This window comes from Caretta caretta, chromosome 8 (assembly GCF_965140235.1).
Source record: "Caretta caretta isolate rCarCar2 chromosome 8, rCarCar1.hap1, whole genome shotgun sequence".
Taxonomy (NCBI): Eukaryota; Metazoa; Chordata; order Testudines; family Cheloniidae; genus Caretta; species Caretta caretta.
Window position 1 is genome coordinate 34,121,081 of NC_134213.1, and position 26,127 is coordinate 34,147,207.

Consider the following 26,127-nt stretch of genomic DNA (forward strand, 5'->3'; position numbering starts at 1 on the left):
CTCCTCGGCTGGTATAGGTCATCATAGCTCTGGCGATGTCCAACTCACACCAGCTGAGTGAGCTGGGTCTGCCAGGCCGTTGTGGGCAGTGTGTCTTCAGATGAGAAGCAGGCTGAAGTGACAACGTCAATGAGGTCAAGTAGGTAGAATCCTGGCTTAGGCAAGCCCATCCCCTGTAGCATGCCAGTCACAGCGTGCATTATCAGAGACTGGGCTGAAGAGAGCTGGCACAGTGTGCCTTTGCGTGACAGCTGGAGCCCATGCATGGTATTTTGGTGAGGCCAGTGCTGGTGAAGTTTGCCTGACGGACAGGCGGGGAGCCTGGAATGCGCTCTCTGGCCAGTGAATAAGTACAGCTGCATTGTCAGCTGCCTCCCGTAGGCCGCCCCCCCGAATTAGCGGGACCATTGCAAGAGCTGAGAGTGGAGTTGAGTCACGATGACCCATTCAGTTCTTGGCAGCTCTACGGAGACTAACAAGACGCAATGGCAGTTTTTGTGGTGTAGACACCTTGATTCAAGGAGACATGAAGTGTCACAGTCATTTCACGTGATTTGGTGTATCTATCATCTATCTATTGATCACTTATACAGCCCCCACCACCACAGAGTCTGAGCACCTGAGCAATGTGGTCACCTGAACAGAACTCAGACCATAGTAACCACTGGTCACTGGCAAGGTGGGCTGGATTTGAAATGGTGACTTATGGGTAGAAGGCTACATTATTCAGTGTCAGCTCCGATCCACCAGTTCCTGCTCCAGATGATGACGGCGAGGTGCAGCTCAGTAGAGTTGCCCACTATAACTACAAGAGATGAGACATGATGCAATTCCTTACTTCTCTGATGCGCACACAAGCCTACCATCAACATGAGCAAACCTCACGGGCTCAGCGCCTCAGCCAGTGTGAATCCACGTAGCTTCCCCAAAGCTAATGGAGCTATGTCAGTTGGCGCCAGCTGAGATTCTGTCCCTCTGTGTGTGGATCATTTCTGAGTGTGGAACAGGAGTCTTCTGCTTGTGTACTAATAGTGCAATGCCAAGGGAGATGTCAGTCTGAGTTGGTTGAGTAGTGCGGCTTCACTCAAGCACCTGGCTATTGCTAAAGTGCTGCTTCGGCCTTGGAGAAGAGGGAGTAAAAATTTTCAGCCTTCTGAGCATTTTGATTTCCGTCCCGTCCCGTCCTCCCGCCCCCAATAAAAAATCAGCCTGTGGTCACATATGGCCTGTCATAGTCCCCCCTCCAAACAGTAGGAAGGTGGATTACACACAGCTTTACAGAAATCGTCCAATGAGAAGTCAGTTTATGCATGAGATATCATGGAGATGAGTGCAAGGAGATAGATAGATGAGATGTATGGGGAATCTTAGGGATTAGATAGATAGAATGTACGGGGATTTGGGCTGTCAAGCGATTAAAAAAATTAATCGCGATTAATCGCACAATTTAAAAAATTAATCATGATTAATCGCACTGTTCAACAATCATAGAATACCATTTATTTAAATATTTTTGGATGTTTTCTACATTTTCAAATATATTTATTTCAATTACAACACAGAATATAAAGTATACAGTGCTCACTTTACATTTATTTTTTATTACAAGTATTCGCACTGTAAAAAAACAAAAGAAATAGTATTTTTCAATTCACCTAATACAAGTACAGTAGTGCAATCTCTGTGCTATGAAAGTTGAACTTATAAATATATAATTATGTACAAAAAACGTGCATTAAAAATAAAACAATGTAAAATTTTAGATCCTGCAAGTCCACTCAGTGCTACTTCTTGTTCAGCCAACCACTCAGACAAACAAGTTTATTCACATCTGCAGGAGATAATGCTGCCCACTTCTTGTTTACAATGTCACCTGAAAGTGAGAACAGGCATTCTCATGGCATTGTTGTAGCCAGCGTCCCAAGACATTTACGTGCCAGATGCACTAAAGATTCATGCATCCGATGAAGTGGGCTGTAGCCCACGAAAGCTTATGCTCAAATAAATTTGTTAGTCTCTAAGGTGCCACAAGTACTCCTTTTCTTTTTAAACGATTCATAGTGTCAAGTATCGGGGGTAGCCGTGTTAGTCTGTATCCACAGAAACAACAAGGAGTCCGGTGGCACCTTAAAGACTAACAAAAGCTTATGCCCAAATAAATCTGTTAGTCTTTAAGGTGCCACCGGACTCCTTGTTGTTTTTAACAGATTCATATGTCTCTTCGTGCTTCAACTGTCTTCCAGGGGACATGTGTCCATGCTGATGATGGGCTCGGCTCAGTAACGATCCAAACCGGTGCGGACCAATGCATGTTCATTTTCATTGTCTGAGCCAGGTGCTACTAGCAGAAGGTAGATTTTCTTTTTTGGTGGTTTGGGTTCTGTAGTTTCCACATGAACGTGTGCTCTTTTTAGACTTCTGCAAGTATGTTCCACACCTCGTCCCTCTCAGATTTTGGATGGCACTTCAGATTCTTAAACCTTGGGTTGAGTGCTGTAGCTATCTTTAAAAATCTCACATTGTTACCTTTGCATTTTGCCAGATCTGCAGTGAAAGTGTTCTTAAAATGAACAACATGTGCTATGTCATCATCCAAGACTGCTATAACATGAAATATACGTCAGAATGCGGGTAAAACAGAGGAGAGGACATACAATTCTCCCGCAGGGAGTTCAGTCACAAATTTAATTAATGCATTATTTTTTTAATGAGCGTCATCAGCATGGAAGCATGTCCTCTGGAACGGTCGTCAAAGCATGAAGGGGCATATGAATGTTTTGCATATCTGGCACGTAAATATCTTGCAATGTCGACTACAAAAGTGCCATGCAAATGCCTGTTCTCACTGTCTGATGACATTGTAAATAAGAAGAGGGCAGAATTATCTCCTGTAAATGTAAACAAACTTGTTTGTCTTAGCGACTCGCTGAAGAAGAAGTAGGACTGAGTGGACTTGTAGGTGGTGAAGTTTTACATTGTTTTGTTTTTGAGTGCAGTTATGTAACAAAAAAAAAATCTACATTTTTAAGTTGCACTTTCACACCAAAGAGATTGCACTACAATACTTGTATGAGAGGAACTGAAAAATATTATTTCTTTTATAATTTTTACAGTGAAAATATTTGTAATAAAAAATAATATACACTTTGATTTCAGTTATAACACAGAATACAATACATATGAAAACATAGAAAAACATCCAAAATGTTTAATAAATTTCAATTGGTTTTCTATTGTTTAACAGTGTGATTAAAATTGCGATTAATCGTGATTCATTTTTTTTAGTTAATGGCATGAGTTAACTGCGATTAATCGACAGCCCTAGTGGGGATAGATAGATAACTGGACACCTTCAATTTTCTCTGGTAGTTCAGTCACATCCCTCCATTTTAGATTAGTACTTCAAGGAATGGTTCTACTCTGAAGAGTCACTGTGCAAAAATATCATCATGGGTTTCCATGTTCATCTTTCCATCACTCCAGATCAGATCTGCACAGCTCAGTTTACAATATGAAGGTAGATAGTTTGTTTCTAACTTCTAGCCATAAAAAACTCACCCTGGGATCTGAGAGTCAAGCTGGGCTTTTTCTTAATTTATGCATCACAACCATAAGTAAGACCACTGCAATCAGAGCCAAATTAACAACTCGCTGATGACGCAAGAGCAGGATTACAATCCATCTCACTTTCTGAGAGTTATGTTGGGACACAGCCCTCAGTAGGGTGACCAGATGTCTCGATTTTATAGGGACAGTCCTGATTTTGGGGGCTTTTTCTTATATAGGCACCTATTACCACCCACCCCCGTCCCAATTTTTTACACTTGCTATCTGGTCACCCTAGTCCTCAGGAAAAAGAGCTACTAAATTAAGAAAGCATCCTTTCACACGAGGTCATATTTCAGCGTAGAAATGCACTTTACAAAAGGACACAGCCATGTAACATGGTGTGCTTGCACCTCTGGAGAAAGTGGAGAAAGAGTCCCATTCCTCTCAGCTATAGCTATAAAATATTGCTACAGAACATTACAAAACTGCATTTCAGCCAAGGATAGTTACAGCAGTTGTGCACACATGAATCAGCCTTGAAGGGGTCAACATGCTTGCACTGACCAAGGCAAATGAAACAATTGCTAGAAATGAGCCCAAGACACAGAGATTTAGCTCCAGATTTTGAAGCTCACAAACTACAAGCACTTTTGGAGCTGAGGTTTGGCTCACCCCTTTAGCCAGAGAAGGGCCAGCTGCAGAACTGGCTCAGATTGGGATTCTGAGTCTTCCAGTGGCTGAGGGTTATGTGGATCTGGGGTATTGGCTCACGCCTGTCTCTAATGTTTAATGAACAAAGTTGATCGGTATCCAGAGCATCTTACTGAATGAAACTCTTCCTTTCAGTGCAAACCTATAGATGCTTGGTAGCTTTTTTTGCATTTTCCCTCCTTTGGTTTAAACGGCACATTCCTCAAGTTTATATGATCTGAAAACGTAGGAATTGCCAGACTCCATCAGCCCCCTGGTCAGTCTGGTGCAGTGTCCTGTCTACACCAGCGCCTATTCTCCAGAGGAAGGTGCAAGAACCTCACAGCAGGCAGATGAGGGCTAATCTGCCCCTCACAGTAGGTCTCTTTCTAAAATCTAATCATTAGAGATTGGTTTAAGCCTGGAAGCAAGTGTTTTAATAGCACTATTACTTAAAACAACCTGATTTTCCAAGGTCCCCGCACAGAGCCGTGAGCTGCTAGTGACGTGTTCAATTGAACTTCATGTTTTGAGTCCCTAGACTTTACATCATATGCATCACCCAGCCCTAAGCTCTGGGTGAGGGATTCTTTCATGCACCCAAATGAACGCACATGGCACAGACGTTGGCCAGTAAAACCCCCACCCCCCACTGCAGCTGTGCAAAAGGTGCTGAATTATTATGCAGGGATTAGCACATATTATTCAAAAACCTTAGCATTGCACAGGACACAGCTTCCCAAGATGAATATCAGCTTATATTCAGAATGACCAAACTCAATGAATCTAAAATACCCCCTCTCTACTGACAGGTGTCTTCAGAGGAGCATGTTGCTAAAGCAGGTACTCTCTGGGACAGGAACCACTCCTTTTATGAGCGATAATAGCCATGTGTCTAGCGGCAATGCTGCATCTCTTGCCAGCTCAGCAGTTTTTTGCAGCAGGGAGCTGTTCTCACCATGAAAGAAAAATCCCGATTCCACCCCTTTTTGACTCTTTTAATAATTTAGTTTTCCAAAGAAAAGGCAGAGCTAGTGATAAGCATTAAAAACAGCATCTTTCCATGCAACAGACATAAGCAGCTGGGAGCTCGAGCAGTAAAAGAAAAGATTCATTCAATAAGTAAAGGTCAGCCATGACCAATAATTAAAATCCCTGGAGGCTATTTAGGAGCAGAGTCTTCTTCAGACAATGCTTTTGTCCTGATGGTCCTACAACTGCAGACTAGATTCAAAAGCAAGAGATTGGCATTTAGGACTCCAGGCTTCTGTTCCTGGCTCTGGCACTGAGACAGTGTTTAATACTGTGCATGCTGCTTGCCTGTGGGCTAAGGCAGGAAGTAGCCAAAACCATCACAGATTCTATTTAACCATTTTTAGGAACCACCCAAAACACCCCTGAGCCAAGGAAAGTCTCTCCCTGCTCTTTTCCAGACAATCAGCAACTTTTGTTGGAGAATCCCTTTTGATGATGCCAACAGATTGTGAAGAAACCAACTAGATGGTCACATTGGTCTGCAACCTAGGTTTGTAAAGGAGACTGTTCTCATCAGGAGATACAGTACTAAGCAGTGCCTGCCATAAACAGATATTGCATACAGGACCATGGTCTAGTTCCATATTGTGGAAAGGTTAAGCATACAGCTGGATGTGCAAAATGCATGCACACCTGCATGTCTAAATTGCATATGCAATTACACCAAGTGCCACTCCAGAGTAGATAATTTTGTGCACGTTTCCACAGCCAGACATTTGCCCATGGAGCTGTGTGCTTAGCTTCTGAGGAAGTCCAACCCTTTCTTACCAACAGTCCTTTTCACACCAGATAATTACTGATTCTAGAACGAAACCTGGAAAAGTTGCAGCACAATAGCCCTCAGTCAAGGCAGATTGTGTCAAAAAGCTTATAGCCTCTGGGTTTATAAAATCTGAATCTCACCCATGACGCGAGTTGGGGTCTCAGTTTAGTTCTTAAGCATAGAAGTGTCCACATTACTGAAATTTCTATTGCTGTTAGGACCTTGGGTGTTGCCAAGGTCTGAATGGGCCACAGAGACCAAACCTCCCCATCCCTGTGGGCTGCTATGCCAAGGTAGAGCTAAAACTTGCAAGTTACAGTCCCTGTGACAGCTGTGAACAGAAAGGCCCTTAGTCTCCAGTAGATGGATGACCTTCATCCAAGGACAGAAACAGATACCCACTGAAGCCACCAGAAAATCAGACACAAGGAATATCACAGCAGCAACTTTCACTACCACAAAATTAATTCAGATCGAAGACCAGCCAGCTTGCAAGAAAGACACCCCTTTTGCATCACTATAAGCTACGTTCCTCCTCACATCAATCACTTCCCTGCCCCATGACAATCCTGAGTCTGCTCTGGAAACTCCTGGCTCAAAGCTGTGATCCCAACTACGGTGCCTCTCTCTTCCTGCAGTGATGCATGTCTGGCCTCTCTCCCCACTATGTGTCTTCCAGGGCTCTGAGCTTTCATTTTTCTAAGTTCAAACTCATTTAATCCTTTGATGCCCATCTTTTTCCCCTCTAGGCCTCTCTGTCCTCTGTGGAATTTGCATCCCCTTTGATACCACTAGAGCCCTGTTTAGCCCAACACCCCACCTCTTTTGGATCACTGATGAAGCTGTTCAACACCAGATCAACCTCCAATTATGGGGGCACCACTGTATACCTTGATACAACATCATGTTAGCCTCTGTACCGGCTTTCTGCCAAGAGCTCCTAGTCAAGCCCTTTATTTTCCAAGAAGACTTTTGAAACAGCCCAGCAAGCGCTTTACTCAAATCCATTTCCTTCTCACTAATTAGAATGGGCCTTTAATGTGTCCCAGCCCAAGGTGTTCAGCTCACACATAGGTATCATCATTGAACTATTTCAGGCAAGAGGTAGAACCTGTAGATCAGATTTATTGGGTGGGGCTATTTATGACTTCCTTTCCACACAGATGACCCACTGCATTTTACAAAGCCCCCCTTTGAATAGATTTAACAAAGTAGGCATGTTCTCAATTCCTCTCAAGAGGAATCTTCTAAAATCTGTATAGGATTTTACGTGAGCTCACTTGGAGATGAAAGTAAGCGGCTGACCTGACTGCTCACATTGACTAACCCAATAGTGCCAAAGCTCCCTGCTGGAAACTGGCAACACGCAGGGGTGGGAGGTAGGAGCAGCAGCTCTGAAGTGGAGTAGCCGAGTGAGCAGGCTTTGCTGTTAGTAGAGGGAAAACGATCTTGGTTTGTGGGGCAGAAGGGAGGCCAGCAGCAAGGGATGGAGAACACTTTAATCCAAAATCTATAGCTGAGAGAGCGAGAAGTCTAAGGAGTGAGCACAGGGAAATTTTGGGGGGGGAAGACCGTCAGGATGAGATGCTTGTTGGGGTCAGTATCGACAGATGTTGGAGGAGGCAGGGAATGGGAGGGTTTTGCAATTGGGATGAGAGTAGGGATTAGATTTACCATGAAAGTGAAATCACTGCTGGGCACGTGGGAAGGAAGAAGTTTGGGAATGGACAGGTTGGGATGGGTAATCCATACTTTGGGGGAGTTAAAGTATTAATTTGCAGATTGTTAGTCAGGAGCCAGTTGATACATTGTCTTGCCTGTTCATAGAAACTGGACTTTTGACCAAGTTTCAGTAGATAAAGGCTTCTCCATCGCCTCACTTTGCACTAGGTATGAAGTGTCCTCCATTGTTTGTACAATTCCAAGAACTCCTTGTCTGGGCTAGGTGCAGGAGACATTTATATGAACAACCAGTCACATTCACTTAAGTTTGTTGTGTAAGTGTAGTAATGAGGGTATAAACCCTCATTCTTCATAGCAATAGCCAACTGACGGCCTGGAAGAAACTTCTATAAGTGCAAAAAGCCCCATGATGCATAATTTCTTCTGGAGCCAGTGATGCCTGGCTCCAAGCAGGATATTGAATAGATAAAGCACTGGTCTGAGCCAGCAGGACAATTCCTACATTCCAAGAAGAGCATGCAAGCACTAAGTAAGAGAAAAGCAGGAAGAACTTTTCTGAATGTAACCAGGACTAAAGCATCAATGAAGCTAGTTTCAAAAACACGTATGGTGTTCGGGTTTCCAGTTTGCTCACATTCTTTGTGCCAGCAGGGGGTCTACCAACAAATGCCACTTCACCCGGATGCAACTAGCCAAAAACCTCAAGAGAAATTAGACGCTTTTCCATTTTTATTTTAAAAAATCCAGAACAGATCCAGTAAGAACAATTTTATTATCAGGGAAGTTGTTTTACTATACGCAGAGAACAGACATGGTATGGAGCAGAAAGCTTAGACAAGCAACGCATGTAACTTCAATGTGGCCTTATTTAAAAGGAATTAAGTTACAGCCAAATTAAAGTAACCCATTCTCCTTCAGTACAAGGATACTAAGCTAGCTGCAGATTTAACGTTCTCTAGCAACGTAGCTGGCCCTGCCACTGCTGAACCCAGGACCTGTTACAAATCAGTTCACAAGCACTTGGCTCCACGAAGAGGATACATAAGGACTCCCATCCCCACCCCAGAATTTGTGACATGGTTTCAAACCTTTAAACAAATTAAGTATACCACTTCGTCAAATGTTAGGAGTAAATGTGAGTGAATCCCCCCAACCGCTCAGTTGAAAATACCACAGGGCTCAATATTTAGAACTTTGTCTAGCATGAATTAACTTTCATGAAATGATGATTCATCTAGTGGACACATCACTAAATTTATACATTAAAGAAATTATATATAGAATACTGCAAAAACACAGTAAGACTGAATTCTGCCCATTCCTGCTCAGGAAGGTCCCTTCGCTCCCAAGCTTCAGAATTTTCACCCTCTTCCTGCTGCAGTCTGTGCGCAAGAGTGACATTCTACTGTTTCTCTTCCTTCTGGTCCCCAGAACTTCCACCAGAAGCCTCTCTCTCTGATGCCATCTGTGAAAGACACTATCTGTTAGTTACAGAATGCTACTCCCACAGAGATATCCCGATAGCTTGGAAGCAGCTGCCCAGATTTCTTCTAGACTGATCACAATATTCTTCTCACATTGAAAGACAAAGTCTAAAGACCAGAATATTGAAGGTATTTAGGCACCAAGTGGGAATTTCAAAAGCCACTAATACCCACTGAAACCAAAGGGAGTTAGGCACCTCAGTGCTTCTGAAATCTCATTAGGGCCTAAATACTGTTAACAATCTGGCCCTAGCTGACCATTTTAGACAGAGCAGTCAGGAAGCCCATGATGAGTCTCTAGCATCCAATGACTATGCACAGAAGTTTAAATAATGTTTGCCATCATTTTAGTGGTTTTTAATAACTGCATTTGAACATCTGGACATAGTATCCTTTCTACGCTCACTGAAAGATCTACATTCATACTTCTGCTAGGAGGTTTGCCTGATGCCCATTTATCTTGATGTATAAAAAGAGTTTCAAGTATTGCTTGTCACCAATCAAGAGCTTTGTAATGACTGTTTCGACAAGGTAGTTTTACATTAAAAAGTTATACGTAATCGGTGGCACAGATCAGCAGCACAAACAAAATGCTACATAATATTGAAGGTCAGACTTCAGAACTTCTGTGATTGGCTGGACAGCTCATGACGTTGTGCCAGAGGAGATGTCATTAGTGCAACAGCTGCCATTTAGGGGAGCTGACCTGTGGCTTCGAGCTACCCAGGCACGGACCATCCTCTAAGGCTTCATTTGGATCAGCTCCCTCTCCCTGTACAAGCACCAGTGTGATCCACAAGCCCTGCACACCCACCTTTTTGTATGCCATTTCAAAGAGTTTAAGGGACGCCTGTTGCAGGCTGGACGCAGCCTGTCTGATGTTTTCTCCTGTTTCAGCATCTTTACGAGCCAGCAGCTCTCTCATTTTAGCAATCTCCTCCCTCAGTTTGTTGCACTGTAAACAAGTTACAAACAATAGTTACATTGCACTTAGTTCATTAAAACTGAGCCCTTCCCTTCACTTCCACAACCCCCTCCCAGCTCTTGCCAAAAGGAGTGGACTTAAGTCTCAAATTAAAAGTCTGCAGTGCCTAGTAGCTTGTCCAGTTCCCGGCAGGCATGTATCCACATCACTGAACACACTACAGCTGCACTAACTGGTCACCTTGTTTGCAGTCTCAGCAGAGAAGCCAAGGATTGAAGAAGCCCCAGAGACAGAACTGCCCCCTTTGGCTGAAAGCTTGCCTCATTGATACCTCGGGTGACCTACTGCCACCACAGAATCAAGGGGAGCAGAAAAAGCTGCTCTTCATCTACCCATCTTTAAAACTCCACCAGAAAGAGCCACAAAGCAGAGTGTTCAATGCACAAAGCCCCTAAGAGTTTCCTCCCTTTGTTGTGTGTGGGAGGAGTGGGGATGCAAACAAAAGCAATATAGTCCCATCCCATCCCTACTGCCATCTGTCAAACCTTCCACACAATCTGGCACTTCTCTGTCAGACTGGGAGTGCGCTCAAGAGGGCAGGATTGGCGATGTGAGGTTACTGTGGGACAGCTGCACTGACAGAGCTGTGAGGGCGTGGGACACTCACTCAGCCATGTCTAGAGGCAGAATGTGGGCAGCCACTGTCAGTCCTTTACTTTTAGGCCCACAGGCTGGAAGGAATACTATGTTCTTGAAGCCTTGTATAACAGATTTCCCTGCTCCAAGCAGGCCACGCTCCTTACAGTGCCCATTATCACTGCCCCTCCAGTCTCCCACAAAGCTGATGATGGGGTTAAACATGTTTCCCACGCAACTTCCCTTCAGAGGCTAAGTATGTAGTCTCTTGCCTTCCCAGCCCCTGCTAGGCTAGAAAACAAGTTCTATGCTCTCACTGGGCTACATGAGCACCTGGCATTTCCACACCCATGTTTTAAAGAGAAGCCCAGCAGTGATCTGGGTAGAGCCACTGAATCTTTATCCAAGGGTACTTGCCAAGAATCTCCAGCCTCAGCCCCTCCTAAAACCCCAAATTACTCTTTGTGTTTGAAGTGGATGCTTTAATACTTTTGCAGCTTGTGAACTCAGTTTTAAACATAGCTTTTGAAACGAAGAATAATGCAGAGATGAAGCAGTCACTGAACAGTATTAAAACCCCTCTGACACTAAGCATCTGACTCACTACAGGTAAAGGAAGGAAACGAAGTTTAAAACCATTTAAGCTGCTCCCAAATTCCTGGGTTCTGTACTTGCAAGTTCACCCACTGCTCTGAGACTCTCAGGACAGAATGGAAGCCTTCACTTAATGCTGATTAACTTACAAAGAAAACTTGTTTCGTACATTCAGTGTCTGAAGAAAAAATTCCCTCTGAAATCAGACAATCACCTCCACTGTACAAGTGGGACAAAAAGCAGCCAAGGACTGTGCTTACCTTCCACTGTTAAGAATCCTTCATGTATTCTGAAAGTCAACTTCTCTAGCAAGTTTCAGCCACATGCTATTTTAAACAGTTAAGAATCCTTGAGAGGTTACATGCTAACCCATTCTTCACCTGAGAGGGCAGATACTGTAGGGAACTCTGGCCCCTTTAACAAAGGCATCAGAAAATACCCACCTCATCTGCTGGCAGCTGATCCTTAAACTCCTCCATCTTGGATTCTGTATCATGGATGATCCCTTCTGCCATGTTGACAGCTTCGACACGTTCCTGGGCAAATTGACAAGTGGGTTATTTTTGCACACCAGGTTTTCTGGTCAAGAAATGCAATACCTACTAGCTTTCCTGGTTACAAAGATAACCAGCATGGGACCTGCTGCAGTGCTGCTTTACTACAGGTAGATGAACCATGTGGTCCATTGCTCAAGTGCGTTAATCCACGTGGCGGCATGAACTACTGCACTGCTGGCAGTCTCAGACAGAGCAGGGCTGGATGTTCCACCCGTTTAGGAAAACGCCCCACAAGAATAATGTTGCAAGGTGCAATGGAGTTGTTAGCAAAAACAAAAAACAAAACCCACCTCCTTTATTTTCTATTGGTCCTCGTCAGTGGTTCAAAGTTCACAGCACCTAATCTGAAACCACCACCACCCAAAGCACCTGAGCTGGTACACCCTGCAGAGGCCAAGAGTTAAAAATGGGAACTGGAGAGTGAACTTCCCTCATCCAGGAGTAGGTCACTCCAGATCACGGTTTAAGCATGTTAGCAGGCAGCACAAGAAAGCTTGTACTGCTGTCTGTGGTGCACCCAATCTGTGGAGGGGTGTGTCTCCAGCATTTCATAGCTGTCATCTGGGCACCTGAAACCACCTACACTAGTTCAGTGGGTTAGGAACATAAACAGTGACAAGACAAGGAGATGGGGTGGGAATGTTCAGAGCACTCTACACAAGCCCTATGTATCCACAAAGTCTACCCGACAGACAATACATGAAAACAGTTATGCAAGGAGCTGGCACCTCTCAATAGTGTATTTTGCACATGTAACTCCCAAATGCCAAGGGATCAAGAATCTTAGGGTTTCAACAGAGGTCTGAAGCAGAGAAGAAAAAGCTACAACTCCTCCTAAGAAAATTCAGCTCCTTTCACAGAAAGCTACTCGAATATTCTATCCTTTGGTCTATGCCAGAACCTCACCCTTCTGAGGATCAGAGATTTAAAAGTGTTGCCAAAACAAGATCACTAGTTCTGTAGAGACGAGAACAGTGTAAAGCATCTACAGTGTGAATTTCCGCAGTCTGTAAGCATATGCTAGTGCCATATCCTACAGTATCAGCTGCTTAAATCAATGTTCTATATTTAGTAGAGCAATTCATTATAGTTTACCCTCATTAAATCAATTAGTCCTAACCATTAACCTTATGAATATTATAGATTGATCACTTGAGTGCAGAAAGCATCACTCCTTTTTGACTAAGGAGATGTGGACTGTGACCAGATATTCCTTGAGGGAATGGTGATCTCATGTGCACGGAAGGCATAAATACCAAGACTCAGATGAGATCTGGCACTCAAGATGCTGGAGACCAGGCTTTTAACACGTGCACTGCAACTGCCCATTGAAGGGTGTGCGTGTCATGGGGGTTCGGACCAACATTTTGGTTTTGTAAAATTTAGAAAAAAAACACACACAACAAAACTTATTTCAATGAGTTCAGTGAAAACAGCTCCCTGCTGTGTTTGCAACTAAAGATGTAGCATTACATTGCTCCAGGAGAAACTGGAAGTGAAAGTGATAGGGCTAGCTTCACTATCCAAGATGAATTAAATGTAAACATTCAACAGCATCCGTGGTGAAAAGTAGATTCAACCAGATTTTAAAATTTCAGTTCACATATTAGTAACAGGTAGGGGAATTTGTCTATTTATAGCACAACCATGTCCCTTTAATTCTTTAGAAAAGAATTTTAAAATACTTGGTTTGTAAATATAAGGACAGCTATTGTGATCATGGGAGACTTTAACTTCCCAGATATAGACTGGAGGACGAGTGCTAGTAATAATAATAGGGCTCAGATTTTCCTAGATGCGATAGCTGATGGATTCCTTCAGCAAGTAGTTGCTGAACCGACTAGAGGGGATGCCATTTTAGATTTGGTCTTGGTGAGTAATGAGGACCTCATAGAGGAAATGGTTGTAGGGGATAATCTTGGCTCAAGTGATCATGAGCTAATTCAGTTCAAACTGAATGGAAGGATTAACAAAAATAAATCTGCAACTAGGGTTTTTGATTTCAAAAGGGCTGACTTTCAAAAATTAAGGAAATTAGTTAGGGAAGTGGATTGGACTGAAGAATTTATGGGTTTAAAGGTAGAGGAGGCCTGGGATTATTTTAAATTAAAGCTGCAGAAGCTATCGGAAGCCTGCATCCCAAGAAAGGGGAAAAAATTCATAGGCAGGAGTTGTAGACCAAGCTGGATGAGCAAGCATCTTAGAGAGGTAATTAAGAAAAAGCAGAAAGCATATAGGGAGTGGAAGAAGGGAGGGATCAGTAAGGAAAGCTACCTTATTGAGGTCAGAATATGTAGGGATAAAGTGAGACAGGCTAAAAGTCAAGTAGAGTTGGACCTTGCAAAGGGAATTAAAACTAATAGTAAAAGGTTCTATAGTCATATAAATAGGAAGAAAACAAAGAAAGAAGAAGTGGGACCGCTAAAAACTGAGGATGGAGTGGAGGTCAAGGATAATCTAGGCATGGCCCAATATCTAAACAAATACTTTGCCTCAGTCTTTAATAAGACTAAAGAGGATCTTAGGGATAATGGTAGCATGATAAATGGGAATGAGGATATGGAGGTAGACATCACCATATCTGAGGTAGAAGCGAAACTCAAACAGCTTAATGGGACTAAATCGGGGGGCCCAGATAATCTTCATCCAAGAATATTAAAAGAATTGGCACAAGAAATTGCAAGCCCATTAGCAAGAATTTTTAATGAATCTGTAAACTCAGGGGTTGTACCGTATGATTGGAGAATTGCTAACATAGTTCCTATTTTTAAGAAAGGGAAAAAAAGTGATCCAAGTAATTATAGGCCTGTTAGTTTGACATCTGTAGTATGCAAGGTCTTGGAAAAAATTTTGAAGGAGAAGGTAGTTAAGGACATTGAAGTCAATGGTAAATGGGACAAATTACAACATGGTTTTACAAAAGGTAGATCGTGCCAAACCAACCTGATCTCCTCCTTTGAGAGAGTAACAGATTTTTTAGATAAAGGAAACGCAGTGGATCTAATTTACTTAGATTTTAGTAAGGCGTTTGATACTGTGCCACATGGGGAATTATTAGTTAAATTGGATAAGATGGGCATCAATAGGAAAATTGAAAGGTGGATAGGGAATTGGTTAAAGGGGAGACTACAACGGGTCCTACTGAAAGGTGAACTGTCAAGTTGGAGGGAGGTTACCAGTGGAGTTCCTCAAGGATCGGTTTTGGGACCAATCTTATTTAATCTTTTTATTACTGACCTGGGCACAAAAAGTGGGAATGTGCTAATAAAGTTTGCAGATGATACAAAGCTGGGAGGTATTGCTAATTTAGAGAAGGACAGGGATACCCTACAGGAGGATCTGGATGACCTTGTAAACTGGAGTAATAGGAATAGGATGAAATTTAATAGTGAGAAGTGTAAGGTCATGCATTTAGGGATTAATAACAAGAATTTTAGTTATAAGCTAGGGACGCATCAACTAGAAGTAACGGAGGAGGAAAAGGACCTTGGAGTATTGGTTGATCATAGGATGACTATGAGCTGCCAATGTGATATGGCTGTGAAAAAAGCTAATGTCATCTTGGGATGCATCAGGAGAGGTATTTCCAGTAGGGATAAGGAGGTTTTAGTACCATTATATAAGGCACTGGTGAGACCTCACCTGGAATACTGTGTGCAGTTCTGGTCTCCCATGTTTAAGAAGGATGAATTCAAACTGGAACAGGTACAGAGAAGGGCTACTAGGATGATCCGAGGAATGGAAAACTTGTCTTATGAAAGGAGACTCAGGGAGCTTGGCTTGTTTAGCCTAACTAAAAGAAGGTTGAGGGGAGATATGATTGCTCTCTATAAATATATCAGAGGGATAAATACCAGAGAGGGAGAGGAATTATTTAAACTCAGTACCAATGTGGACACAAGAACAAATGGATATAAACTGGCCACTAGGAAATTTAGATTAGAAATTAGACGAAGGTTTCTAACCATCAGAGGAGTGAAGTTTTGGAATAGCCTTCCGAGGGAAGTAGTGGGGACAAAAGATCTATCTTGCTTTAAGATTAAACTCGATAAGTTTATGGAGGAGATGGTATGATGGGATAACATGGTTTTGGTAATTAAATATTCATGGTAAATAGGCCCAATGGCCTGTGATGGGTTTTTAGATGGGGTAAGATCCAAGTTACCCGGGAAGGAATTTTCTGTAGTATCTGGCTGATGAATCTTGCCCATATGCTCAGGGTTTAGCTGATCGCCATATTTGGGGTCGGGAAGGAATTTTCCTCCAGGGCAGATTGGAAGGCCCTGGAGGTTTTTCGCCTTCCTCTGTAGCATGGGGCACGGGTCACTTGCTGGAGGATTCTCTGCTCCTTGAGGTCTTCAAACTACAATTTGGGGACTTCAATAGCACAGATATAGATGTGAGGTCTTTTTTAGGAGTGGTGGGTGAAATTCTGTGGCCTGCATTGTGCAGGAGGTCAGACTAGATGATCATAATGGTCCCTTCTGGCCTAAATATCTATGAATCTATGAATCTATTGAACAGAGGCCAATAAGCTGGGTATTTATATGCCTATATTTTCTTGTAGTTAAAGCCAACTGCATGTAGAAATTTGGTAATAGGGGGACAAGTGGTAATCTAGGCATCTAAAAATCCATTTGCATAGGCAATTGCACTCATTGCACATGCAAACATAGGCACGAGTACAATGATTACAATCTCTTAATCTGGCCTTTATATGTCAAGCCAGAAGTCCTCGGAGTAGAGTGCAGTTTCATAATATGGAATGGAGATTTTTGACTGGCTGGTAAACTACCCATTAGAAGAGACCACAACGACCACCACCAAGTTACCTTTCTTCGCCTATCTTCCTCTGCATATTTCTCTGCATTCTTCACCATGTTCTCAATGTCATCTTTGCTGAGGCCACCAGAAGACTGGATCACGACTGCGTTAGAAAATAAAGTACAGTATTAAAAAATGCTGCTTTGTATTTTAATCTCTTCTCCTACAGTGAAGATCCAAATACTCATGTTCTTTTGAAGAGAGCTCCTACATTAATGCTCCAGACACACCAGCTAAGTTATGTTGCTAGGGATCGTTTCCTTGTACTAATGAGCTGCTAGCACAAGGCATGTATTTGAGCCAGTGCAATAGTGACTCCTTAGAGCAATGGATTTTCAAACTTTTTTTCTGGTGACCCAGTTGAAGAAAATTATTGATGCCCGTGACCCAATGGGGAGTGGGGATGAGCGGTTTGGGGTGTGGAGGGGGCTCTGGGCTGTGGCAGGGGGTTGGGGTGCAGGAGGGGGTCGGGGCTCTGGGTGAAGGAGGGGGCTCTGAGTTTGGGGGGCTCCGGGCTGTGGCAGGGGATGAGGCTCCGGGCTGGGGTGTAGGCTCTGGGGTGGGGCCAGGGATGAGGGGTTTAGGGTGCAGGAAAGGGCTCTGGATTTGGGGCAGCTCAGGGCTGGGGCAGGGGATGTGGGCACGGGTTTACCTTGGGAGGCTCCTGGTCAGCGGCACAGCCGGGGTGCTGTCCTGGCACTGTGGACCACTGTGCCCCCGGAAGTGGTCAGCAGCAGGTCTGGCTCCTAGGCGAAGCCGTGCAACCAGCTCTCACCTACAGGCACTGCCCGCCCCCACAGCTTCCATTGGCCGGGAACTGGCCAATGGGACTTTGGAGCCGGTACTCAGGGCGGGGGCAGCACATGGAGCCCCGTGGCCCCCCTGCCACAGCGCCGGACATGCTGCTGGCCGCCTCCAGGGCGCAGCGCAGTTGGAACAGCCTGCCTTAGCCGGGCAGCATGGCTGACGGGATTTTTAACAGCCTGGTCAGCAGTACTGACCAGAGCTGCCGCGACCCGGTGCCTTACATTCCAAGACCCAGTACTGGGTCATGACCCATGGTTTGAAAAGCATTGCCTTGAGAATGCTTAGTATAAACATAAACTAAGAGATCTGATGAGAGAAAAGTGCAGATCCCCAATGACTTTCCTTCCTAGTGCCACATTTACCATTTCTCTGCTCTCATGAGAGCATTCAGCTCTTGGGCTCAGAGAGCAATCCTTGTGCACCTTGAAAGCAACAGAATGCTGAATGGCTGCAGTTTCTCACAAGGTTGCTAGTAGTCTGCATTATTCTAGTTAGTGTGCCTATCTACGGAGGCCTACTAGAAAGTACAAGGACAGAACAGCACTTGGAGACGTTTGGTATAATGGACAAGACAATAGCCTGGCAACTCAGATAAAGATTCTGTTCCCAGCTGTGCTAGATACCCTCTTTGTAACCATCTGCAAGCCACTTCACACTGTTCTTCAGTTACTCCATGTGGAAAGTGAGCCTGTGTATATGGCCCTCAGGCCAAGGGGGCATTCTGGCTCGGAATGCAGGAGGAGTCTTTATCAGGCCATGGAGTTTCCTTTCACTTTTGGAGAGCAGCCCAGAGCAATTCAGAAGCAGGCTACAAGCCTGTTTCCAGCCACACTCTCCCTCTATTTCCTTCAGTGACAGAACTGTAGCTAGCTTTCAAATAAAGGCAACTTAATTTTTTCCTACTGCTGCCCTGTGAAAGCTGCCTTGTTTGAGCAACATTACAAACTACATTTCAAGTGGGGTGGCGTAATGCAATTTCATCGGAAAGCAAGGGACAGGCGTCATTGGACATTTTACAACACTTCAGGAAGGGAACCAATTTTAGGTCTTCACCTCAGTAAGCACTTAAAATTTTTCACAGAGTATTCTAGGTGACAGTGAGCCTAAACCCTAAAAGCCTAACAATACTAGTCTATTTCAAATGAGTCAGAGATTTACAATGGGATCATGGTTGCAACCTTTGTTATATGCTACAGATAGCTAAAGGCTGGTATAAGAACCCTGGTCCTCCATATCCTGTTGGGCACCTGCAACCAGCTAATACAAGGCGACAAACAGTGCATGCTCCTGCTCCAAATGAATTTGGTGTCAATGAGGTGTTTTTTTGTTGTCAATAGCAGCAGGACTGAGCCCAAAAATATTCACCAAGATGATTAAAGCAAGTTTCTAATTATGTTTTCTTCAGCTATAACCCGCAAATTCCTCAAGGAATTCCATACCTCTGGAATGAAGAGGCAATACGCCATTTTTGAATGAAGTAGAACACACTGGAAGTCAACAAATCATCATAGGGAAGTAAGTGCCAAATGACGACAATTTTTCTTCAAGCTTTGTAGAAATCCAGCAATCCAGGCTAAAGAAGTTCTCCAAGCCAAAGTTATAGAGGTCTAAACCAGTGCTTGATGGTTACAACAGTAATTGTGGAGGCAATATTGCTTCTAATATTTGATTGTGTTATTAAATAAACACAGTGACCGCTTCAGCTCCCCAAACTCCCTGCAGTTTAAAGATGTTGTTTCTAGGCTACCAGAATCAGCTGGTTATCAGGGGAATATGCCTTAAGCACCTGGGTTTTAAAATTCTTGTGGCAGAGTGGTTAGTACATTCTTAGTACTGTGCTTGTTTGATCAGATGCACTCTTCATGCTATGGGTGCTTGCCATTGGCCAGGTGTCTTGCTAATTAACCTCCTCCCCCTAACACAGCTTGGCACACTGATGCTGTCCCATGACTAGACAATAAGCTGCTAGGACTATTAACATATGACACTAGTTTCACAGATGGACAGTGTGCCAAGGTGCATAGCACAGCAGACCAGTGGAAACAAGCTCCTACCTGGTCCAGGGTTCCCAGTCACTTACCTCCCTGCTCAGCCCCTTCCTTTCTCCCCAACCAAAAAAAACCAAGAAATAGAAGTCTTTGCCTCAAGTGCCTCTGTGGGTAGGTAGCTTCTTGGAGGTGCAAGGGAGCATGACCTACAGCTGCTCATCTGTCACTGTCAGGGGACTTCTCTTCTGCCTACATCACTGCATTTCACGAAGTGAAAGAGTCAGGCTGCTTTCAATGCAATTTCATCTGCTGAAGAGAAGACTTAAAAGCTAGCCTATTTCCCACCAGTGAAAAGTCTCAACAGGGACTGCTCGTGTACAGGGCTCATTTTAAATGGAAGTTGGGCAGCTTTAAGGTAGTAGATGAGGGTCACAACAGCCACTAAAGCCCTTTGGCGGTCCATGCCGAAATAAATGTTAATGAATGAGCCAGGTTATTGAAGGGTGCAGTTTTTTACTGAAGTCACTGCCACTGACTCATACCACTCCACTCCTGCATCACCACAGGCTCCGACTGTGCCCCACGCCACCCAGTTCATTACCACCTCCCACTAGCTGGCTGTTTGAGAGCTGAGAGACAAGAGCACCAGGGGCAGGGCACACACTCTGCCAGTAGGGAGAATGCAACCAGAGCTGGGTGGCCTGGGACAGAGCTGGAGACCAGAGCTGATGGGGAGCCTGGCACATGGCTGGAGTCTGTGCCCATGGGGGAGGCAGAGACTGGGGGGAGATCCAGTCCAGGTCCCAATGCCCCTCACAGCCGCAAGGAAGGGGCTCTGCCATTACAATCCCAGCTCTAGATATGCCTCCCCATTGGAATGAGTTCATCCCAACTCAGGGCCTGGCCACAATTAGATTGGCTATCGGAGGTGGGAGCCGATGTTAAGGAAGCAACCAGAGACTGGTGGTGAAGGGTAGAGCCCGGCCCCTGCTTCCGTGATGGAGAGATGATTGGGCCATTAGGTGGCACTGCAATCTGGTGTGTGGGCTCCTGCTCCCAGTCCTGGGCTCCGTTTGCCCTGTATCCCATGATTCCCCTCACTTTAAGCACAGTGCCTGGTGCTCAGATCTGAGTGGGCTGGGTGCCAGCTGGGTGCACCGCAGCTCACTTGTGGCTACATCTCTGCTGCCTACTGGCAGGCCAAATAAAATGATCTGGTGGGTTGGATGTGGCCACCAGCAGCCCATCCCTGGTGCTCAAGGTTTAACACACTGGAGCGGATACCATACCTCCTGGATAACTGGTAACAAATATAAATTGTCCTACTTCTCCCTTCCCCGTATTTGCCTACTTATCACCCTTACCTGCTGTGCTGTGTATGATTCTGATTGTAAGCTTTTGGGGGGCAGGGATCCCATCTATTTGAGACATCTAGCACACTATTGGGGGTCATACACTCAGAGGTTCATACCGAGTAGCCAAGCATAATTCCATAAATTTCCTTCCCTTCACTATAAGGGAATGCACAACAATGATAGCTGCACTTACTTTGCTGTTCGCGTCCCGTCCCTTTATCCTTTGCTGAAACGTGAACAATGCCATTAGCATCAATGTCGAACGTGACCTCAATCTGGGGCACTCCCCGTGGAGCTGGAGGAATTCCAACCTGGAAACCAGAAGTGCTTAGCCATTAGTTCCCCAACAGATGTGGGCTTGGTATTGAAGCCTTCAGTGTTGTGCATATTATCTTGGTGAACTGCCAATTCAACTAAAACAACCTCAAAGCAGATCCCAGGATATGCTTGTCAGAAGTCGTGACAATTTAGTGGTATCTGATAGACTTAATGGGACAGACCTAATTTAATGCAGCTGCAGACTTCTACCCGGAAGCTGCCATAAATGTCATAAGAAGAGCAAATGCTGTTTTACAACTTAATGCCAGTAAGTCACTTTCCCCGTCCCATGCACGGTAACAAGTTCAATTTTCTTTAGTTAATTACTTGGGTCTATTCTGGGGAGAGCCAGGCCCTGCTTGAGGCTACCATGTTTAAATGGTGAGAGATTCACCATGCTTCAGGAGATACAAACCCTTGCCTTACCGGAAGGCTCCTTCCGGCAACTGGATTTAATATTAGAGATGTCAAGCAAGAAGAAGCCTCTTAAGAACCTGTATTAGCTTCAGGCGGTCCTGATACAGTACAGCCCTATTCAACATGACCACTCTTGAAATTAAATCAGAAGCATCCATACGGATCAGGAGGACAAATACCTGTACAGGCTGATTATGTATGAAGAGAGTGAACTACTCAGCCACACTGAACTGCAGCAGCTATGTCCTATACACAATCACCCCTTGAAGCACGGTAACTGCTGTCTAACACAATCTAGACTGCTCCAAAGGGACTTGAAGGGAGTGGGTGATGGGCCAGCTACCGGCTGCCTCAGGGACAACTGTGAAGCAACATGGGATCTAAGTACTGAGTTATATTTGGCAACAGGATCTAACATCCTAGTTCCATGGGTACCAAAAAAAAAAAAAAATCAATGCCTCTAAGAGGGTATGGCTACTGAAGGCAGGCGGTCAGTAAGGCCTACTGATTTACGAGCCTGGATCACTTTGTGCTTTACATTTGTGGGGCAGGTAAAAATCAAATGGCTTCTGTTAAAGTTCCCACTTTCAAGAGAAGCGGGGAGGGAAGGGGGGAGGTTCCAAACAAAATGGGAGGCTTGGAACTTACTGCATAAAGGTAGTTTAAAGGTTATGAACATTTTGTGCAAACATACCAAAGTGAACTGGCCAAGAAGCTTGTTGTCAGAAGCCATCTCTCTCTCACCCTGGCATACTTTAATCTCCACTTGAGTTTGCCCATCAGCTGCTGTAGAAAACACCTGTAGAAGGGTGAGAGAAACAGAATATTTGACAGCTTACAACCCCTGAATTGAACTACTTACTATACAAGGACTAAAGGACAGGGAACAGCATGAAAACTTGGAAGTTAGGCTGGAGGGATAAAGAAATACTTTAAATGTGTATTTTGCCTCACAAGCTTTTTAATACAGTAAAGATTCTAAGGCAAAAAGATAACGATTAGCAGGCGAGATTTCAACAAAGGCAGTCAAAGTGTTTGTCTGGGAGTCAGAGAGAAACAAGAAAATGAGCACTGGAGCCCAATCTTTTCAGTATCCCTGCAAGATGGGGAGAGCATTCTCTATGAGTCCAGACCAGCAAGGGCAGTTTTGGCCATGCATTGTGCTCAGTTATATTAATTCTCTGCACTAGTTCTCTTCAGAATGATGTGCTGACAGTAACATCATAGCACAGACAAATGGCCTGGTTCTGTCCCAAGACAAAAAGCTCAAGAGATTTCTCACCTCATGCTTCTAAAGAGGGGGGAGGGAAGTTGAGTTTACTGGGTTGAAAGCTACTTCCACCCCGACAAAGAAGAGTTACTCACTAATTGGCCTCATTTTGTGTTGGATTTCAGCCTCTCCTTCCACTTGAATTCTGTCTAGGTTTTTGGGTGTGGAAAGGAGAAGAGACTCGTCTGGGATTCCCTGCTCTCTTCCCCAATAGCTGCATATTGCAGTGACCCTCATTAGCTAGCTGAAGAAGCCTTCAGCCTCAGATGGTTGTCAGAGAGCAACACAAGGCATATCCTCTCTCTCTGGGGCAGAGGGCTGCCTTAACAGGGCTCCCAGCCTTGCTGTAGTGAGAACTCATCTTAGCCCTGAGCCCAGAAATGCTACCACTATTAAGCCAGCTGGACCTTCAAGGTGTGTTCAATTCCAAACGCCCTTTACCTATTCCCCATATTGGGTGTCCCACCTTCTCCCTCCCCAACTGTAGGATCATGCCCATGCTGCTACCTCTGCACATAGTGCTCCTCCAGTCATGCTATCACAGGCAGCAGAGTGAAACTGTTAAGCTGTTCAGTTTCGTCAGCTGGGCTATGAGGAAAGCACTGAGTGGCATGACTTTGACCCTCCTGGGAAACATGGATAGGGAGAAAAAGCACACTGATCACAGTGTCCCCATGGGACTTAAATACAGGGAAGGGGCAGAAATAGAACATGGGCACCCAATGCCTGCTATTGTGCTGTCCCTAAGACAACAGCCCAGGAACTCCATTAGAAGCAGACAGTTGCCACGATGTTTAACCTCACCTGGCTCTTCTTGGTTGGAATTGTCGTGTTCCTGTTGATGAGCTTAGTGAAGACACCTCCCAGCGTCTCAATTCCCAAGGACAAAGGAGTCACATCCAGCAGCAGCACATCGGTGACATCACCAGCTAACACGCCACCTTGAATAGCGGCACCAATAGCAACAGCTTCATCGGGATTAACTGCTTTGCTAGGAGAACGGCCAAACAGATCCTGCACAGTCTGCTGCACCTGAATGAGTACAGAACACAGCCGACGTGTAGGGAACTCCTGTTATCACAGCCTTGCTGCCACAGCCCACCCCATGGCATAATAAAAAATGTATTTGAGGAAGGAACCCCTCATTATCTGCCCTCCAACCAGCTGACACTTTTGCCGTTCCCTTCCCCCTACCCCTACTACTTCTGCCATCCAGTGACGTATGAGACTAAGCTTCAGGCCCATGACTGGCTCCTACTCCCCCCAGCCCTCAATTTGCTCCTCCTAGCACCCAGCTGAGTGGATTCAGGTGCACCCATATTTGCCCTACACCTACATCACCTAGGAGGCCAAAAGACAGACAGCCCCCTCCCCTGGAATACTGTTTCCAACCCAGATAGCCAGCAGTGAGTGACCCAAGGAGGGGAATGGAGAACACTAGCCCCCTGCGAGTTCAATACTCCCACCTACACTGACCCCTAGCTCACCATACAGCAATAACGCAGCAACATTCTGCTCGAGCAAAACAGGGATCACTTATCCCAGCTGGGCACAAGTCAGCATATTCCAGGCTTATTCTCCCCAGTGCCGGGACCAGCTCCGGGGACTGAAATGCAATAGCAAGCACAGAACCATGGGGCAGGCTAGAAAATCCACAGAAAGGAGAGGACACACCTAATCTTGTTTAGTGTATTAAAGAATAAATGAAGCCATATGAAGGGCAACAATGTCTCCAGCCCCTTACTTAATGTGGTGTTTCAGAAGATACTTTGCGCTCCACCTTTTCAGAACAATATGCTGATGAATTTATCAGATCCATGGCTGAAGTATCAGGACAGAAACTCAGCTGGGTGTTTGAAACACCCTACACGGCTCTCAATTCCACTCCAAGGGGCCCACCTTCACCACTGAGATTTTAGCTGATGCTCACAGCTCCTCTGCATCCCAAGCTGCGTTTGTGGAGCAGCCATTTTCTGGACAAGCGAGCACTGAGCTCCTGGGGAGCTGTGAGCACTGCTCCAGCTCATCTGCCCATGAACACTCCCTTGATACAGTGAAACACACAGGAAGACCATATAATTAACTGAAAATCTTCCCCCTAGGGGGCATGTTTTACAGTACAAGGGGAAGTATTACTTCTGATCACAGACCTGACGTTTCCTGGAGCACTGGCTGTGTGAGAGCAGTTTCAAGTAATGTCAAATTCCACCCCAGCAGTGGTGTGAATGGGATGGTGTGAACCACCCAGCAGTGGTGTGAACTGGGCAAGATGCAGTACAAGAGGGAGAAAGCTACATTACTGTGTGCAATACACAGGTGCAGATTTCGGTATGGCTGTGCTCAACTCAGCCTGCAGTTAAAGCTTTGAGTGAGAGTAGTCAGGGAAGCGTTATGTAACCTTGCAAGGCCACATGGTGCTAGAAAGGTATAAATAGGATACTGACATTTAAGTAGTGTCTTCCACTCCCAAAGGATTCTCAGTATTTCAGGAAGGGCTTCCCCCACCATGGAAATAAAGCCACAGTGTATAACACTACATAAGAGACTCAGACAGAAGGCTAGGAAAATATTATGCCCAGTTTAAACTGCAGGGACCTTAATAAGGGAGGATGCAATCACTGGACTTTGGCCAGGACAGTAGCTTTTAGTGACTTCTGTCCTGCAAACCTTACAGTCATTGAAACCTCAGAGTATGTCTACACAGCATTTGAGCACCTGCAGGAGCAGCCTCCCAGCCCTCATCAACAGACTTGGGTTAGTGGGGCTCCTGCTAGTGCTCTGAAAGCAGCTGTGTAGCCAGCGCTTTGAAGTAATCACTCCCAGGCAGACTCTTCCCACCAAATTACTCTGAATCCTGGATGGCTGTCAGTCACAGTAAGATGGTGATAACATCTGAAGAGTACCACAGCACCTACAGAGTAAAGCAGTCTTTACTGTTCTCCACAGACTGGGAGTGAATAACTGACGGTACATCTACACAACAAACAAACCCATGGCAGTGAGTCTCAGAGCGAAGGTAAACTGACTTGGGCTGGTGCTGCAAGGCTAAAAATCGCAGTATAGACATTTGGCCTTGGGTTGGAGCCTGGTCTCTGAGATCTCCCCGCCACCCACTGGATTTCGGGGCCTGGGCTCCACACTGCGTCTCTACACTGCTATTTTTAGCCCTGCAGCACAAGCCCATGTCAGTTGATCCGGGCTCTGAGACTCACTGCCATGGGTCTTTTTTTTT

The 26,127-nt window shown here is 44.9% G+C and overlaps 1 protein-coding gene and 1 non-coding gene across 2 annotated transcripts in view; both read right to left on the minus strand.

Annotated features, from left to right (window-relative positions):
- Positions 1-8,473: 8,473 nt before the first annotated feature.
- Positions 8,474-26,127, minus strand: part of HSPA9 (heat shock protein family A (Hsp70) member 9) — a 34,556-nt gene continuing 16,902 nt past the window's right edge. Inside the window, exons 11-17 of the mRNA XM_048860479.2 lie at positions 23,700-23,927; positions 22,320-22,424; positions 21,084-21,201; positions 16,749-16,843; positions 11,803-11,895; positions 10,019-10,159; positions 8,474-9,185 (exon numbers count right to left, since the gene is read on the minus strand). Coding sequence (XP_048716436.1) covers positions 9,123-9,185; positions 10,019-10,159; positions 11,803-11,895; positions 16,749-16,843; positions 21,084-21,201; positions 22,320-22,424; positions 23,700-23,927 — 843 coding nt within the window. The 3' untranslated portion in view covers positions 8,474-9,122. The remainder of the gene's footprint in view (positions 9,186-10,018; positions 10,160-11,802; positions 11,896-16,748; positions 16,844-21,083; positions 21,202-22,319; positions 22,425-23,699; positions 23,928-26,127) is intronic.
- LOC125642033 (small nucleolar RNA SNORD63) lies at positions 22,785-22,855 on the minus strand. The gene has a single exon (XR_007358241.1). It is a non-coding gene; the product is annotated as a small nucleolar RNA SNORD63 (small nucleolar RNA).